Source organism: Microplitis mediator, chromosome 9 (genome assembly GCF_029852145.1).
Source record: "Microplitis mediator isolate UGA2020A chromosome 9, iyMicMedi2.1, whole genome shotgun sequence".
In the NCBI taxonomy this organism is placed as follows: domain Eukaryota; kingdom Metazoa; phylum Arthropoda; class Insecta; order Hymenoptera; family Braconidae; genus Microplitis; species Microplitis mediator.
The window spans coordinates 16,918,561-16,939,162 of NC_079977.1; the positions used below are offsets into that span (position 1 = coordinate 16,918,561).

The window sequence follows — 20,602 nt, forward strand, 5'->3', positions numbered from 1 at the left end:
TACATAAATAAATAAAATAAAAAAGTTATAAATACTGGAATAAAATGTTGAAAGGAACGAGGAACACGTCTTCATTTTAAGATTGTCCATACTTACTTTTCGCTCGATCACAAGGTATTAAAAACGCTTACAAAACAAGGTATTGGACATTTTGTCGTGTATGGTCGTCGTGTGGGGTTCGCGTGAGCATACCGGACATAACACCGCGTCTTCCGATCGTTTGTTTTATTGCAAGATAAGAGATGATGATGAGAGCAACTTTTTTTTTTAAATCTTTTCTGTTCTGGCGGCATCAGCTTTACAAAATACCGTGCATTACACGTAATTAGTTGCCAGGGTGGCCCTGAAGTATGTCCGACAAACGAACCTTATTTTATTCTTGTTATTATTAAATAATAATGTATATTATCCAGGTGCCTTTCGTAAGGAAACTTTTATTGACAGACCGTAGCTAGATTTTTAAATCACTAATAAGCGATGAATGACCCACAACTGTTGTCCTAAGGGTGTGTGAAAAGTGTTTAAATCGAAAGGAATTGAATGATTTGAATTATTTGAAGTATTTCTAAATTTTCGAATTATATGTGTAACTTTCTGCATCATTCGACTTTGATTCGATTGTTGGTTCGAACTTGGAAAATTAAAATTTTTATATAATTTGGGATAAATTATAAAATAATTTATTAAGATAATTTTTGACTAATCCAAAAATTTAGGAACAATTAAAAAACTAACGAATAATTCGAATATTTTGGATACCGAGAGTCAGTTTTTCTCATGGGTTTCTCATACCGGTTTTTATCTATATACTGAAGATCTATGTGGATCTATGTAGATCTAATCTCGTTGATCTACTAATGAAAATCATTTAGATCTTATACTGTAAATTTACTACTGTAGATTTATGGAGATCTGCTACTGTAGAATTATGTATCCCTACTACTGTAGATCTTATACTATAGATCTATGAATATCTAATACTGTAGATCTATGCAGATCTAATACTACAGATCTATGCAGATCTAATACTACAGATCTATGCAGATCTAATACTATAGATCTATGAAGATCTTATATTGAAGATTAAATAAATAATTCTTAAAAATAACTTTTCGTGCTGAAACTTCTTTATTAAATTACATGATTCGTTTCTAATATTGTTCGTCTAATAACTTCTGATATTATTTATTCCTCCTCATCCATCACAGTGTTGAGAATCGCAAAATATGAGTAAGACTTTTGTATAACCTTAAACAATCATATTACTCAAATAATTATATTACTCGTTCTGGTATAGATCCACACAGCCAATAAAAAATTCAGCCGTCCACTAGATCTGGATCTATTTTTAAATAAGTTTTCTTCTAGAGATAGCTGCTAATAATTACCGATAAATATGTTTCCATGGAGAAAACAAAAAAATAGCCAGCCTTCATTTCCAAAGGAGTCAATCCTTGTATTAATCCATTCAACACAAGCTGCTTCGATTCAGACCCAATATTGTTTTCCCATCCGCACGCATAGATAGATTTCCATAATTTATCGTCCTATAATAAAAAAGTATTGTTTTAATTATAATCCCAGGTAGAAAGTAATCAATGGAATTAGCTTGTATTAAGCTAATTTTATCAGTTTTAGCCTAAAATTAGCTAACAAACTATGGTTAACACAAGGTTAGTTGGTAACGCTTTGGATCGCTAACATAAAGCTTGCAGTTTTAGCTTGCATAAACAGTGACAATTTAGCTTACTATAAGGTTAAAAATATATCTTATTCTTAGCTAGAATAGATTTGGTAATTTAAGTTTGAAAACATGTTTACAGAGAAAAATTTTTTATTATTTTTTTTTTTTGTACACAAACATCAGATATTGGGCATTAAATGTATAGTGTTATATATATTTTAGAAATATAAAACAGTAAATGTTCTTTTATGGTTTTCATTCATCGTTTTAACAATATAATCTATAACGTAATGAGTTTTATGCTTGTAATGTACTCTCTAAATCTGAATCAGTGAATATTTACTGATGTAAATAGTCCCAAATATATCATTGCAAATCAGTAAAATATTACTGATTCATTTACTGAATCACATACTGAAAGTAAAATTCATTTAATAAGTCTTCCATTTCAATATCATCAAGTAATTGTCTCTTAAATTGTAGTAATTTTCCATTGAAAATAGTTATAAACATTTATCTGAAAATAATAATTATATTTATTTAAAAACATAAAATAATTAATAAGACGATTTGAGGTTATGCATTACCTTAGATGTAAATCAACTACAAATACATTTCAGAATTATTCTAGTCACATTCAATAGAGAAAAATATATAAGTTTTATTAGTATATAAATTATAAATTAACTTTTGTTTGTTGAAATATTTTAAACTTACCCTAATAACAGTGCAATATAAATAATAAACTTTGATTATAACTTGAAATCAACCTCTGTCTAACAAACAAGCTTCCAAGTAGATGGCACTCTTTACTGCCGTGAAACTAAATTCACTGATTAGTCAGTAAATTTATTCAAAGCTACTGATCTTTCAGTAAATTTTGTAACTACTGAAAAAATAAGTAACATTTTTACTGATTTAACTTAAGAGAGCCAGGACGTTCTAAAAAATTCAAATTTTTTTATTATGAGCATTAAAAACTTGTGATTCAATAAATTAAAAAAAAATCAAAACTTACTTGCTTAGTAAATATTTTTCTTTATATATATTGCAAATAAAATTGAACTTATTTATCACTTATAAACAATAACACAAACTCCTAATTAACCTCAAACTTCAGTTTTCAATGTACGCTTAGAGTAATGTTAGCAGACAAGGTAGTTTTAAGTTTAGAATCCAAGCTTAGAACTAATCTTATCATACGCGTGGAAAAAGAGCTAACAGCAAGGTATATTTGAAGGTTAGTTACACTCTAAAGACTTGTCATAGAATTCATTCTAATAACAACCTAGAATAAAGCTTACAAAACAAGACTTAGATGTTAAGCTAAAATAAAGCTATTTTGAAGTTTCAAACTTGTCCGACTAAGACAATTTTCTACCTGGGATGTGATATCTCAGAATAGAAAATATTCAAAAACTGAATATGTTGATTTTTCAATGCATGATAAGTGCAAGTATGAATAATTGGATAAATCTCAGTGATCTGCAGATTCGAGGTTCAAGTTAAGTCAAAAAGACTTCAATAACCTTGAATAACTTTTAAAGGAGTGAATTTAGCATAAATTGTCGAGAGATCTTTTTTGTAGAGCATTAAATTTCCTTCGAGAAAATGTATCTTGCCTAAAAAAAATTACAATATTTCTAGTAGTTGCAAAAATCCAAAATAGAAACAAAGAATTTAAAAAACAAATCAATGTTTAAGGCACGGTTACAAGTAAACGACTCGTTTTACGTCAATTTACTAAGAGAGATTATTTGTAGGGAATTCAATTTTCTCGGCTTCGCCTCGGCCAAAAATTACATGAGATCTGAGATATCTCTTACTTTACTGTCCGAAGTGTAAAATATACTATTTCCAATCCTCAAACAAGTCTGTTCTTTAAGATCGATAGGTGCTAGTGTCTTTTTCTACGTATATGTGTCTTGCTGCAGATACTTGTAACCAAATTTAAACTGCACCCTAATGCAAGCCTTACACAAGAAATTCCTATCAGATTATAACTCAATTCAGGAGGAAGACTATAGTTGAAAATAGTTGCGCATGGCTCGCTCAAGATCTGCTCAGGGGTCAAAATTGACCTCGAACCTTAAGCAGATCTTCAGCAAGCCATGCGTAAGTACCTATTGTAAGTTACTGGTGCAAGAAATGAGTCAGAAACTGTTTCATTGCCCGTGTTCAAGATATCTTTAATACTCTTGCGTACGATACCATGAGCAAAACATACATAAATCATGACATATGTTTTTTGATACACGATCTTGTGAAAGACACATACATAGAAAAAGACACTAGCAGCTAGGGGTCTTACTCGAGATACTTATTCCAGAATCTTACTCAAACACGCGCTACTAGGGCACCTCTAGTATATCGTAAGATCAAAATTCTGATTTACTTTATGCGAAAAATTCATAAATCAAAACTAAAATATCCATTCAATATTTCCCAATAAAATATGTAAATTTTAATAAAGATAAGATAGATAACTAGATGTACAAGCGCTATCACTATTATCGTGACTATTTAATTAGTACTTTTTTCGTTTCATTCCAATCATGTTTTTTACAAATTATTTTGTGAAAGTAATCACCTAGTATATTGATTTACAATCAATTCTATTTAAAGTAAAATACAGGACAATGTAGTGACTTTTTTAAGTGCTAGAAACTAACTGTATAATGATATTCCAAATATATATGAATTTGCTAGTATACATTCAAATATTTTCATACTAACATACTCAGACACCTTACATCCATAGAAATATAAATAACCCTTTTAAGTTTAAGATTTATCTCTACTTTAAAGTATTTTAGAAAAGTCAATAGACCCAAATTAACTGTCGTATTGTATAAAATGTTATATTTGTACTATATAACTTCTTATTGAGAAGGTTATTTGCATGTTTGCATGTTTAGGTTTCCACTATATAAAAATGGTGTATTACCGTACGAAGGACGGTGTGGCTCAATAAGTTATAGATCAAATTGAACGGAATATAGTATAGTGCCGGATAGCTCAACTGGTAGAGCACTCGGCGCGATACCGAATTGGTCTGGGTTCGATTCCCAGTTCGGGCTATCTATATTTTTCTCAATTTATCTATCAATTGTCTTATTGAGAAGGTTATTTGCACGGTTGCATGTTTAGGTTTCCACTATATAAAAAAGGGTGTATTACCGTACGAAGGACGGTGTGGCTCAATAAGTTATAGATCAAATTGAACGGAATATAGTATAGTGCCGGATAGCTCAACTGGTAGAGCACTCGGCGCGATACCGAATTGGTCTGGGTTTGATTCCCAATTCGGGCTATCTATATTTTCCTCAATTTATCTATAAATTGTCTTATTGAGAAAGTTATTTGCATGTTTGCATGTTTAGGTTTCCACTATATAAAAATGGTATAGTGGAAACTCAATATAACAAACTATATAGTCATGTGTCAACACAAAATCTTGATAAAACTATTTTACATATATTTATTACATTGTATCGGTTCTTGCCAAGACATTGCAAGATTTTCGATGGTCTTGGTCTTGGTCTCGATTTTGCAATCTGTAGTATCCTCTTGGTCTCGTCTTCATAAGTCGAGACGAGATCAAGACAAGATTAATCCCGGGAAAAAAATTTAGATCTATTCAGATCAAATTAGATCTACTCTGATCAGAATAGATCTGCTTGGATCTAAACAGATCAAGGTAAATAAAAAACACTCTTAGATCTGCTCAGATCAAATTTGATTTAATTCGCTAGATCTAAATAGATCTGTTTTTTTATCTCTATCCTAATAAAAATTGATATGTCTGATTAAAAATATATCAAATATATCACAATAATATAAAATATATAGGATTGAAGCCATTAAAATTAAAAGTAAACGTTTCATGTTCCATATGAGATCAGCTTTATCTTCTCTTTTGAATGATACAATTGAAATTTAACTTAATAAAGATTCATATTCAAGATTACTCTTCTCCAAACAATACAAATTAACATATAATTAAGAAGATACCAATTTAAATAATATAAAATATCAAATAGTTATTGATCTCGACAGTAATACAAAATGAGTATAAGTAATGAAATATTGTTATAAATTAGACTGATTTTTCGTGAAATAAAAATGATTATAATCAATATGCTGAATAAACAAAAAAAATGATTTATTCTAATTACGATAGACTTTTTAGAATTATCAAAATTTAGGTGACTGTGTCAAATTTCAGCTAGTTATTGTTATAATTATAATATAATATGAAAAAATATTTCTTTATAATCTGTACAGATCTAATCTGATCAGAGCAGATCTGAACTTTTTTTCCGAGAAAAAGTTATATCAGCTGAGATCTGGTTTGATCCGAACAGATCCAATTAGATCTATTTATATTTACTTCATAAATTGATCGTTTAATCAATTTTGTGGATCTGACTTGATTAGATTTGATCAGAGTAGATCTGGACTGTGTTTCCCCAAAGAAAAATGTCATATCTGATCAGATCTAGTTTGATCTGAACAGATCAAATCAGATGTACTCTGATCTGGGTTCAGTATAAATTACGATCAAATTTAATCTGAGCTGATCTATTTTGATCAGAACAGATCTAAATTTTTTTTCCCGGGATATAATCTCGATCTTGAGTGCAGCCCTAAGTAATTTCAAAGCAATTTGTCCAAAATGTGATTTTTGCTAAATAAAAACTGTGGGTTACGTAACAAATCACCCGACGACAATTCACCCGCGACATTTCACCCGCGACGTTTCACCCGAGGACCAATTCACCCGCGACATTTTACCCGAAGACCATTTCACCCGCGACATTAAACCCGAGGACCAGTTCACCCACGACATCTTTTCGACAATTAAATTTACGAATGATAATGGAACTGATAAGGTCAATATCAGGTGATTTTTGATCACATGTTTTGCTTTATAATATAGTACTTTAGTCTGATATATTGAAAATTAAGGTGTTTCACAATGACATACGGGATGTATCCACGATAATTAAGAATAATATTGACCGATAGGTGGCATGAAATGTCGATTTAAAAACAGTGGGAATTTACGATTGATTTTATTTGCGGGTGTATTGTCGCGGGTTAATTGTCACGGGTGATTTGGTCTGAGGGTATATTTTCTGGGGGTGTATTGTCGTCGGGTGAAATGTCGCGGGTGTAATGTCGCGGGTGATTTGTCCGCGGGTGAACAGACGTGCTACCAAAACCTGTGGAGCCATGGTTCTCAACAAAAACCATAGGGGCGGGTGGGGCAAGAAGGTCCCTTTAAGCCGTTTATTACTTTTTGTGGCTTTTAATCATCAAATCACTTTACTCTTGTCCTATCTTGAACAAATTCATGGACATTTGGCCGAAACTCTAAAAAAAAGGTTTTTAAATACTCAACAGAAAGTCAATTATTCCTGTTTTCTTTTTTCCGTGTGACAATCATTTTCACTTTTATACCAGTCAAAACAAATTTTTTATGGTTTAATTAATCGTTGCCCCACAATGAAATTAATTATTAATCGATATTTAATAAAAAAAAAAAAATCCATACTTTTTATTTGTCATAATTTTTCGCCCAAAAAACGTGTTTTTTTAATATGATGTTGCTTTATTTAAAAAATTTAAAAATTCATAAATTTCAAATATTTTTGGTAGCCAAATTTGCCCCCGGCATGGAGAATCAGCTGAAAAATGAGTAAGTATGTTCAATTTTTTATAATTTGACGATAAGAATATAAAAAAATGACTTTATCATATTTTTCGGCCGGTCCATTTCGTCCGAGGTTTCATGCGTAGGGCTAAAAAATCGCAAATATGGTGGATCAAATTTTCAAGGGGGCCTTCTTGCCCCAGTGTCCCCTAAATGTTAATTCGATGATGATTTATCACTTGTATATCATTGAAACACCTCAACAATTAATTGATTTCCGAGAATAGACCAATAGAATAAATGGATCAAACCAGTTCCGAGCATAATAATATCTCGGAAAATGTTCCTTTTTTTCTTGAGTGCCTGTAAAATAAAGGATGATATTTTTAATGTCGTTGATCTGCTACAATATTGTCGAAAAGTTATGAGCCATACACACGGTAAGAGCATCGGTTTTAATTGGAAAATAATGCACAAAAATAAAAATATTATTTTCCGAATGAAACCGATTTATTCTGATTTAAATTTTTGAATGGGATTCGATTGGAAAATAATATTTTTATTTTTGTGCATTTTTTCCGATTGAAATCGATTCATTGTGATTAACCTCAATCGGATTTAATTGGAAATTTCCGATGAATTCCTATCAAAGTGAATCAGATTTCTCAACCAAGAACGTTAGAAAAAAAAAAGAAACAACCATACTCACTAAAGCCATTTGAAAAAGTCCAATACATGTCAATAAACAATCTGATGATATTTGGGCAAACAATACAACGCTATATATACTGTTAAATCTATTGATAAGGTTTATTATTCGACGATGGTGCTTAACACAAAGTGTAAATCTTTTTACAAATGAATCGTTTTTAACATCAGCTTCTTCCGATGAAAAAGGTATAAATGCACGAATTTTTCTTTGTTCTGGAGTTACTTCGAAATACTTGTAGTTTTTAATTGTTGTGTAGTCTTGTTCTTCCATTGAAAAAGTGGCACGAGATATATCGAGATTATTGCAATGACTATAGTTCGCTCTGAGTATAATCGATTGAACGTCAATCCATCTTATGAATCCCATTATCATTGGGTCGAATATTACAGTCCACATGCATACGGTCAATAATCCGTAAAGTTCAAAAATATATACTAATTCAAATATTGGATCCGGGTCTTTATCAAATGGAACGACAACACGGATTGGTAATTGACGTGTCTTCAATATTGTTGGTAATGGTAATATAAGTGTTGACGCAACAAGTGTCGCGGCAATTCTAAATATAATGAAATCCACATTTTGGTAGGTTACTCCCATTTTTATGGTTGTTAAAGCTCCTAGATCTATGTTAAATATTTAACTTAAGAAATCAACAAATAAATTGTTCGGGGCACTTAAAATTCCAAGTATTTATATGCCCGAAAGTAATGGAGCTTCACGTTTGATCATAAACACGGAAAAAAAATTCTCACAATTTTCACGATCTTTTTATCGTATTTTTTACTGTACAAAATTGTAACGCTGGACCAGACTCGCCAAATAAAAGTTATTACTATATACTATTGTAAATTCTATTTGATAAATATTGGTACCAAAAATATTATCGTAATGACCAATACTTTAGAGCAAATTATACGAGTCTGGTTCATAAAGTTTACAAGTATCATAATATGGAACAGTCGATAATGTAGAATTTCCGCTCCTACGCGAACAAAAAAAAAAGGTTGCTGACTGATGCAGTCAGAGATAAAATAGAGAAAGAAAATTGATGGAAGATTGTTAAGGACACGTGACGTCATTTAATCATTTGAGGAGTACACGTCATGGCTCTTGACTAGATTGTCAAAAAAGCATAAGGTGGAATTGTTATGTATTGAAACGGGCATAAATATAAACACTTGTGAGAAGCGTAGATGGTAGTGCCATCTTGTGCTGAAAAGCCGAATCCTAAGACACATTGAGATATTATACCCATACAAATATCTTATCATAGTGTAGGTAACTCATACACTGGTCACTCATATGTACACTAACGCTATGCACGACAAATACTACTAATATCAATTTAGAAATACTCCAACACGGAAAAAAATAGATAGGAATGATTACTGTGCTACACAAGAATGATCGTAAAGTATATAAAAATTAATCTTAGCACATTGCTAGTTCTCGTTATAATAGGAATGGGTCGTCTTTACATGCGACTGAGTACGACCCAACATAGCAACCATTACTACGTTACACATTATATCGAAAACATGACTGGTTACCGTGTTCACAGTCACCATTCGCTTACCAGATAATACAAGTTCCTTTCGGCAGTCGATATGTTACAATATAAAATAGGTAGAGGTCTTGTGTGGAGATGCGAAAGATTCCCCGAACAAATGCGTTCCATTGTCGTTCAGCATAGTAGCCATTACTGTGCTAGACAAGAACTGTTGCTTTCAGTCACATGTCTATGTGACTGTGCTGTTTAAAAGATAAGTTCCCGCTAAACAGTAGTCAGACATGTGACTAAAAGCAATAGTGCCTGTCCAGCACAAGAATGGTTGCTATGCTGAGCGCCAATGGAACGCATTTCTCGGGGAATCTTTCGCATCTCCACACAGGACCTATGCCTATTTTATATAATAACACATCGACTGCCGAAAGGAACCTGTATTATCAGGTAAGCGAATGGTGACTGTGAACACGGTAACCAGTCATGTTTTCGATATAATGTGTAACATAGTAATGGTTGCTATGTTGGATCATACTCGGTCGCATGTAAAGACGACCCATTCCTATGATAACGTGAACTAGCAATATGCTAAGATTAATTTTCGTATACTTTACGATCATTCTTGTGTAGCACCGTAACCATTCGTATCTATTTGTTTCCGTGTATTTGAGTAACGCAAAATGTGTTACTTACTTTGGAAAGATACAGAGGCAGCACTGGAAAGTTAGAAACAACACAAGAATAATTATGTATTTGTATCTTATTTTTCATTCCTATGCTTTTTACGATACCAGTATTGTATTTTTATCAACTGAATTTAATACAACAACCTTTTAGTAAAATAACCATAGTAATTTTTTTTTATTATTTACTAAAAAATTACAATCTATCCTAGGATATTTATTAATTTAGATGTCGGTTTTTGGTGAGAGAAAAAAACTATCTAGTGATGTTTTTTTTCTTTTTTGGCTTTGAGGGAGATTAACAATAGTAAATTATGAACAATTTTATGTAGACAGTAAGTTTTCATATAAAGTATTTGATAGTTTATGGTAAAACGAGTTGGGTCCAGGATTACGATACTTGTATAATAAATTTTCATAGAATTTTTTTTCCGTGCATGATAACATATGTGTGGTCATAATTGATTATATATGATCATTATGGTGCTTCGTTTCAAAGAAACATTTTTTTCTTTCATTCCCCATTGATAATCTTGTTTTACAGTCTTAAATATAAATTCAGTCCAAATTTGAGCTTTTAGTATAAATTCAAAGAACTGAAACAACGTCGTTAAAGTTTTCCCATGCTAAAAGCATGTAAATCTCGATTTTTTTCTTTTTATTGAATAAAATTCAGCCCCATATTAACATATCTTATTGGTTCAAAGTTTTTAAAAAAAAAAAATTGTATGCTCTTTTAAAAGGCCTGTATGTGTTTAAAAGTACCTTCAACTACAGTCTTGTGGGAACTTTAAAAGTCTAATTTCCTATGAAATTGGTGGTTTTTTGCTGTTAACTAGTAAACGATTGACTTTCGGGAAAAAAAGTGTAACTCATTTTTGGTGAGAAATTCATTGTTCTACAAAAACGTTCATATGAGTCGAATCTCTACAATTAATATTTAAAAAGTTATATGAACTTTAAGCAATCAAAATTACAAATTTTAGCTAAATGTCAAGATTAGCGGTTTGTAGACTTTCTGCCGGGTAATAGATAAATAATCGATACGAAATTATATACCATAGCACTTCTGATCTGTTTCATTTATTAGTACAGACTAACTATGAATAAGTAAATATCATAATATGTATAGTAGGGTGCTTCATTTCGGAGCCAGATTTTTTTTTAAGTGCATGTGGAAAAAACCATAGTTCAACACAACAAAAAAATTTTCGCGCATGAAAAAAAATTCTATGTCGATAACAGACCTAGCTCATTGAAAAATTCGATTATCCCATTTAAATAACATGGGAAAAAAAATTTTCTCACCTCCGGGCGGAAAGCGTCAACTTTCGTCCCGCTGTGCAAAACGAAGTTGCCGCTTCCCGCCTCCGTCGAGGAGAAAAATAGTATACACTCCTCGGGAAGTAAATAAGAAAGCCTCAGATCACATGTTTGTTGACCTCGGCTTCGCCTCGGCCAACAATTACATGTGATCTGAGACATTTCTTACTTTACTTCCCTAGGTGTGTAATATACTATTTTTTAGCTTTAAGTATTTTTAACCTCGTTAACAAATCAATAGATCAAATAGACTAATATATATATTTTCGTAGAAAATTGAACGTTCTACAAAAAAGGTCTCCTATCATTTTTCGATAAATCCATCTGCTTCAAAATTATTAGAGCTCGAAATAAAGTTGGAGATCGTTTTACTTTTCCGGTGAAACTATCAGACTTATCACAAAATGTTATGAGGACTTTTTCGTTGCCAATTTTATTCTCTACAAATTATTACCAGTAATGTTTTTTTCGAACTCCGCATTGTTTTCTTGTTATTTTCATTTTAATTTTAAGCTCTTAAATAAGTGGTTCTGATCGATTTCAAGAGCTCGACATTGAAATGAAAATAACTAGAAAACAATGCGGAATTTGAAAAAAACTTTACTGATAATAATTTGTAGAGAATAAAATTGTCAACAAAAAAAAACCTCACAAAATTTTGTGATTCCGGTGAAATCTGATAGTTTCACCGGAAAAGTAAAAAGATCTCTAACTTTACTTCGAGCTCTAATAACTTTTGAATAGATAGATTTATCGAAAAATGATAAGAGACCTTTTTTGTAGAGCGTTCAATTTCCTACAAAAATATGTATTAGTCTATTTGATCTATTGATTTGTTAACGAGGTTAAAAATACTTGAAGCTAAAAAAAAAAATTTTCCCATGTTATTTAAATGGGAAAATCGAATTTTTCAATGAGCTAGGTCTGTTATCGACATAGAATTTTTTTTCTTGCACGAAAATTTTTTTTTTGTGTTGAACTATGGTTTTTTCCACATGCACTTAAAAACAAAAAATCTGGCTTCGAAATGAAGCACCCTAATGTATAGCTAATGCCATTATAGTCAATTAATTAATGTAATGTATAACCATGTTGCTGTATCCCATCATTCCCCCTCAACGTTGTGCTTCCATTTTTCACGACTTTGTTTTCAATCCTATACTTTCGGCGGCCGTTTTCAGTTTTACAGCTGCATTAAGTTTAGTTTAAATATCTGCCTGCATGGTTCGATTCAGTTGGACAGTATTTGATTTTAATTATGAACTTTTGTTCTAGCTTACAACCATAGTAGTGTCTTATGCTGATGTGCTTAGTTCTGTTGCTACAGTCGCCGTTCCTGTGACTACTTATGCAACTTTGGTTGTCTTCGAATATCACCGTAGGTGAAGTCTAAATAGTAAATATGCTACACAGTAAAAAATATTGTGTAAAATCAACACAGTTTGTGTGTTAAAAACGGTTAACACAAAATTTGTGTTGAAATTTCGACACAAACTTTGAGTAACCCCTTTTTAACACAAAGATAATGTTGAAATATCGCCACAAGAGGGCGCAAAGTATTCCAGAGTAACACACAAAATGTGTTAGTAAAGAGTGTATAACACATTTTTTATGTTACAAAAAAAAGTGACACAAACTTTGTGTTAGTTTAACATACTACAATTTTTAACACAAACCGTTTTCGACACAAATACACAATATTTTTTACTGTGTAGGAGTTCTATCTCTCATTTTTATGTAATCAGGGTCCATGGGCATAGTCGATCCTTTGGCTTCTGTTAATCTCGCATCCTCTAAAATTCTATTGTCGTAGCTCGTTTGACTAACCCGGAAATTCCCTGAATTGTTGCGACGCACATTAATTCCTAAGTAGCACTTCACATCACCAGGATTCATAATTATGAATTGTTCATTTAATTTGCTGCTGTGCTTCATGATTACTTCATTACTGGGACCTGCTCCAAGAATACCATCCACGTCGAATCTCAAGTAAATATATATTCACTGGCTCCTCGTCTGTGGAATAGACAAGAGTCGACATTACGTGATTCAAAATTAATTTTATCCAATGTTTGTTTGATTTGTACCAGATTTCTTGCCGATTGCCTCAAACCCTAAATGCTACGGTTGAGTTTGCAGGCATAATTTTTATGTCCGTTTTTAATAAATATTTGGGGTTGTTTCATGAAAATTTCTTCCTTGAGATGTTCGTTGAGGAAATCAGTTTTTGCGTTCAAATATCTAATTAAATATTTTCTGGAGCCGGTAATTGAAAGTAAAGTTCTCAATGTCGTATGTTTTACGACCGGTCCAAACACTTCATCGTAGTCTTGACCGTATTTCTGGGAGAACCCGTGTGTTGAGAAGTTTTGCTTTGAATCTCATTGGCTCGGTCTTAGAATTAGTTTTGATTTTAAATACCCATCTGCTGCCTATTGGTTTCCTGTCATCGGGTATAGGTTTGACTGTCCAAGTGTTTTTATCCTTGAGTGATTCGATTTCTTTTGCCATCGCTCATTTCCATTGTTTTGTGTTGGGTCTGACTAAGGATTGTTCTAAGCTCTTGGGTTTTTCAATGGCGTTCTCACCAGTAATGTTTGTTGTGTCTTCATCGATCTTTATATCGTCGATTAGTTCTTTTTCTACGAGTCTATTTAACCTGATGGTCAGTAGTAGTACATCATCGAGTAACATACTGGACTTATTCTCCCTTTATGTGCCACTTTTAACTTGCTCATCTTTTGTTTCACCAAAATGTTCTGTATCTGGATCTTTCTCTGGTTCTTGTTTTATTTATTTTAAAAATTCACATGAATTAATATTTTAATATAAATATATTCAAAGAAGTTTTATTGATTTTAAATTGAGCGGTCAGACTGGGGTTACCGTTTAAAGTTAAACTTCCATAGTACATAATTACCCGGGAAAATATGGTTTTATAAAATTTTATAGAATTTTATAAAATTTTATACTGAAAATGGCCTGGTAAAATTTTATCAAATTTTATAAAGTTTTATAAAATTTTATGAAGTTTTATAAAATTTTATGAAGTTTCATAAAGATTTATAAAATTTTATAAAACTTTGTAAAATTTCATAAAATTTTACCAGGCCATCTTCAGTATAAAGTTTTATAAAATTTTGTAAAATTTTATAAAATTTTATAAAGTTTTATAAAATGATTTTTTTTTCCGGGACGGGTCACCCATCTAATTAATGTCCAACCTCGATGCTGCTTAACTTTGTTATTGAAGAATCGTAGTCTGCTCCGCTCGTCTATTGGTCACTTGTAGCTTAGAAAAATTCGCGGCTGTATTTATGATTACTCGTGAATTCTTATCAGCCATATTTCATAGTATTAATTTATAATTATATATAAAAAACAGATTTGAATAATTCAACTATTAGCTGTTTAATGGACATAAAATTTCAAAATTAATTAAATTTATTGATTTTTAATAATTTATATTTTTGAATTAATGGCGAAACCTTTGAACTTTTTCTTGAGTAACGACGATGTAATTTGAATTGCTAGTTGACAAAATAAAAGTTTAAAAACATTAAATTCAAAATTATCACATTATGTAATATATATATATATAAATATGTAAGAGAAAAGGGTGGCGGGGGTAGGCAAAACGAGGTACTTCTAAAATTTTATAAAAAAAAATTTTTTCTTTTTAAATCTATTATAACCATCCCAAAATTACTTTTGTAAATATAATTGAGCATTATTTTGAATTCTTTCCGTTAAACTTGTTCAAAAATCGAGTGCCGGTCGAAAAATGTTAAAGACTTTTGTATTATGATAAGAACTATTAAAAACTTTTTTACCTTCCTTTGTATCCAATAATTGTGTAAAATATAATTTTTCTTAATGTAAATAACTTACAAAAAATTTTAATAAAATCAATTTTATTCAATATTCAGAATTTTTTTTTTTTCTACATTTTTCTGGGGGTACACTGTATAAATTTAGCCAATCAGTTACATTTTTTATAATATAATTTTCATAGTTGTTTATCACCATATTTTGCCTGCAAGAATGAAATTTTTTTTTTTTATGGCCATTGAAAATTTTGTCTATTTACTTTGAATTTCTAACAATTTTTATAATAGTTTGTAATGAACATAAAACTGTGCGAAATTTTATCAAATTTCACAAAATGCTACCCCATCTATAGATGCAATAGTGACATCAAATTCTCTAAAGTTTTATGAAATATTATAAAATTTAATATAATTTTATAAATTTTCATATAATTATATAAAATTTTATCTAATTATTACTTCCCTTTTGAGATCTTACTTTATAAAATTGTATAAGATTTTATAAGATTGCATATAATTTTATGAAATCGTTTACAACTTTATAAAATTTTATAAAATTTCATCTAAATATTACTTCTCTTCTAAGGACTTACTCCATAAAATTATATAAAATTTTATATAGTTTTATGAAATCGTATAAAACTTTATAAAATTTCATACGATTACATAAAATTTTATCTAATTATACTCCCCTTTTGAGATCTTACTTTATAAATTCCCGGGAAAAAAAGATTTTATATGATCATATATAAACATATATGTTTATATACAATTTATATATGATCATATAAGAAATATATGAAAATTATATATGATTACATAAAAGCTTATATGATCTTATAACGTCTTATAAGAATTAATATACTCTTGTGAGGACTATATAAAAATTGATATGATTTTATACAAAGTTATATATAACGTTATAAAATTAATAGATAAAGTTTTATATGCTTATATATAATTATATATGATCATATAAAAGTTCATATTATCTTATAAAAAGCTTATAAGAATTTATATAGTTTTATAAGGATTTTATAAAAATTGATGTGATTTTATATAAACCCGGGAAAAATTTCTTATAGAATAATATATAAACATATATGTTTATATATTATTATATGAAAGCTCACATAATCTTATAAATTTCTTATAAGGATTCATATGATCTTATAAGAATTTTATAACATTTGATGTGATTTTATTTAAAGTTATATATAACTTTATAACAATGCCAGGTGAAGTTTCATTTGCTTATATATAATCATATATGATCATATAAAAGCTCATGCGATCTTAAAAAATTCTTATACGAATTTCTATAATTTTATAAGGATCTTAGAATAGTTGATATGATTTTTTATAAAGTTATATATGAGTTTATGACATTACCAGATAAAATGTTATAAATTATATGCAGTCATATATGATTATATAAGAACTCATATGATCTTATAAAATTCTTATAATATATCGTATAATCTTATAAAATTTTTATAAAATTCGATGTAACTTCATATAATGTTATATATAACATTATGAAATTACAAGAGCACGTTTTATATGGTTATACATAATCATGTATGATCATATATGATCATATGAAATCTTATATGACCTTATAAAATTCTTCTAAGAATTCAGATAATTAATACAAATTTATGTGATTTTATATGAAGTTATAAATAAATTTGTATGATTACAAAAGAGTTTAATACGGTTATATAAAATCATATATGATTATATAAAAAGTTGTATAGTTTTATGATTCATATATATAAATTTCTATGGTCTTATGAGCAGGTCATCTCAAAGAAACTTGTAATTTGATATAAAACCCAAATGTGATAAAATTTGATCATATTTGGTGCATTATTTATGTAGGATGAATCAATTTGATCATTTGATTTAAGTAATGCTATAGATTGTTGAATACTCATAAGGGTAAAGCAGACTAGATAAGCAGACGGCAATCAAGCGATCATCAAAGTTGAGCAGCATTGAGGTAGGACATTAGTTGGATGGGTGACCTCTTGGCAAAATAGCAGTTAACCGATAGATTTTTTTTTTTTATTTATGCATGATTATATATAATTGATTATATATCATCAGAACCTGCCAATTTTGAGATCTAGTAATATATAAGTTATTGTATATATGATTAAGTAAAATCATTTTTTCCCGGGTATATATAACTTTATATGATTATATAAGATTTTATAAAGTCATATAAGTTTTTATAGGACCAATTTCATGATAAGACTTTATATGATTTTATATGAGTCACTTTTATATGATTTATAAATGATCATATAAGAACTTTTTTTCCCGGGATTGTATAAATTTGTATAAGATTTTATAAAGTTGCATATAATTTTATGAAATCGTATACAACTTTATAAAATTTTATAAAATTCTATGAAATTTGATAAAATTATATTAAATTATATGAAATTCTACAAAATTTCGCTGGACAGTCTTATAAAATTGTTGAAATTTTATATAACTTTATACAATGGTGTAAAACTTTATAAGATTTTGTTATATTTTATACAATTTCATAAAATCTCATACAATTTTAGAAAAATTACGTTTATTTATTACGTTCCTTACTCAGATCTTACTTTATAAAATTTTATTGAATTTTATGAAATTTTATAAAATTGTATGAATTTTTATAAAATTTTGCTGTAAAATCTTACAAAATTTTATAAAATTGTATAAAATATTATATTATTTTATAAAATTTTATAAAAACATTTTTTCCCGGGTATCATCGTTTAACTTGACAATTGAATTACCTTTGGCGATGCTAAATATTCACTAACTAACTCAAAGAAACTTTAAACTTCTGTGACCTTATTATTTGCCTGGGACCATAACCTGTAGACTTTAAACTGTATAATAAACAAATAGTCGATACAAAGTTTTATACCATAGCACGTCCGCTCTGTTAGGCTTATTAGTACAGACTAACTATGAATTAGTAAATATAATAATATGTATAGCTAATGAAACTTTAGTAAAGTAATTAGTGTAATATATAATGATGTTGCTATATCCCAACGCGGTTTTATAATAACTAATATTCATATGAATCATGTTTTTCGAACAGAATTTTTTTTTTTACGTCCTGGAGAAATTAGAAATTCGAACGAAATTCTTTAATAAACCTAATCATTAAGGGTGCATGGGAAGGGTCTGCGATACAAAAAGAAGGGCATATTTTTGTGATTTTGTTTTCTTTCCACAGTATCTTCTTCATTAAAATCCTTAAAATTTGTAGCATTTTTAAGCATCATGACAAGAATATTCTGCTAAATTTTCATGAAAAAATATTGAAAAATAAGCCAGAAGTAGTGGGGAAAACTGATTCACCTCAAAAAAAGTTTCCACACAGTAGTCAGGATAACTCGTAACTGCTTCATGTGAAATCGGAAAACCAAATAGAAATTTCAAGTGCGTAAGTTTATAATTATAAGGACATAAGTTTATTTTGGACTTGAACGAACGAATAAACAAAACATTCATTTTTGAATTCGTGGTAAAGGTGCAATCCAAAAATTCCGATTTTCACCAAAAAAAAATTCGTTCGTTAAATTAAAAGATTAGTAGTAATTGAAAAAAAAAAAAAAAGAAAAAAATCATTTGTTCAAATTTGAGCATTTAGTATCTAAAAGAAGTGTTCAAAGTTTAGGGGAAATCGGTCTAAAGATTTTCTAGAAATTTTGACTACCGACTTGAAAAAAAGTTTTGAAAAAAACGCGATTGAAATTTTTTTCTGAAACTCTCCTCTGCAGCTGCTGCATAATTCAGAGCATCCTCTTGCTCCAACCTACGACGGATTCGCTCCTCTTGAGTAGCAGCCTGAGTTTTGCGATTTGCTTTCGATATGATTTTAACGACTTCTGAAAAGTTTTGCTCCTAATGATTTTAAATTTTCTGACAATAATTCTTATAAGTATCTTATTAGTATCAGAAAAAAAATTAAAAAAAGAAACCGATTTTTCAATTCTTTTCCCCCTCAATAATGTATTTCCTGAAAAATATTGAAAATGAGGTGAGTATTTTAAAATAATATTTCAAAATCCACTAAGCACATACAAGATTTTTCATTGAGCATACAATTCTCTTTGAGCAAAACTTCGAACCAATAAAATACGTTCATATGGGCTGAGTTTTATTCACTAAAACGAAAAAAATCGAGATTTACATGCTTTTAGCGTGGGAAAACTTCGACGACGATGTTTCAGTTCTTAAAATTGATATTGAGAGCTTAAAATTAGACTGAATTTGCATTTTAGCATGTAGAACAAGAGTTTCAATGGGAAACGAAAAAAAAAAAAAAGTTCGTTTCGAACGGAGCACCCTAATGATCATACTATCGCATTGGAGGTGCGCAAAAATAAAATATTCTTAAATTAAATATATACATGTTGACTTACCTGACGAGTATTTCAATTTAGTAATAGGTTCATGAATGTCATTAAGGAGCTTACGAATGGATTTTTGGTGTTTGAGAAGTGTGAAAGCCTTTATAATTCCCGCCAGCATTGGAAATATGTAACCCAAATTGTAGGATACTTCACCCAGGTCATCAAAATTAACAATGAAATCAGCGATATTTAGAATAATAAGAGCTGTCGTCATCACCCAATTGAATATTTGAAACGCAACTATCGCAATATATCTACCTGGTCGTTCATTATTAAATTCGAATAATCCCCAAGTTCTTTATATCAAAAAGTAAAAGACGATCATAATTATAAATTATATAAACATTTCTTTTATCATTATTATTATTATTATTATTATTATTATTATTATTATTATTATTATTATTATTATTATTACTAACTTTGCTAAATGCAACCCAACGTCCAAAGTTTTGCAGTGTGAGTCTATTGGCGTTTTTTCCATATTAGTATTTTTTTTTTTTTTTTTTTTTTTTTTTTTTTTTTTTTTTTTTTTTTCAATACACCAACGTTTTCGTTTAGACAACAATATTTCTACCTCTGACAACTATTTATAATGACTAGACAATAAAAAACCGCCTCTACTTAGTAGTAAGTTTATGAATAATAAATAAATATTTCACGCCTAAGAAGGGCGTACTATCATAACATGCGCATATTCAATACCGGTAGAAAAAAGTTTAAAATTTATAGAAATTTATAGAGGCTTAATTGTTTTCACCCCGAGAA

General features: G+C 29.6%; 1 protein-coding gene across 1 annotated transcript; it reads right to left on the reverse strand.

Moving 5' to 3' along the window:
* Positions 1–1,113: 1,113 nt before the first annotated feature.
* LOC130674215 (uncharacterized) lies at positions 1,114–20,318 on the reverse strand. The gene is made up of 6 exons (XM_057479484.1): positions 20,257–20,318; positions 19,844–20,130; positions 8,053–8,681; positions 7,602–7,706; positions 1,389–1,547; positions 1,114–1,248 (listed from the first exon to the last, which is right to left on the reverse strand). The coding sequence occupies exons 1-6, from the start codon at positions 20,316–20,318 to the stop codon at positions 1,186–1,188; spliced, it is 1,305 nt and encodes a 434-aa protein (XP_057335467.1). The 3' UTR covers positions 1,114–1,185.
* Between the last annotated feature and the right edge of the window lie 284 nt (positions 20,319–20,602).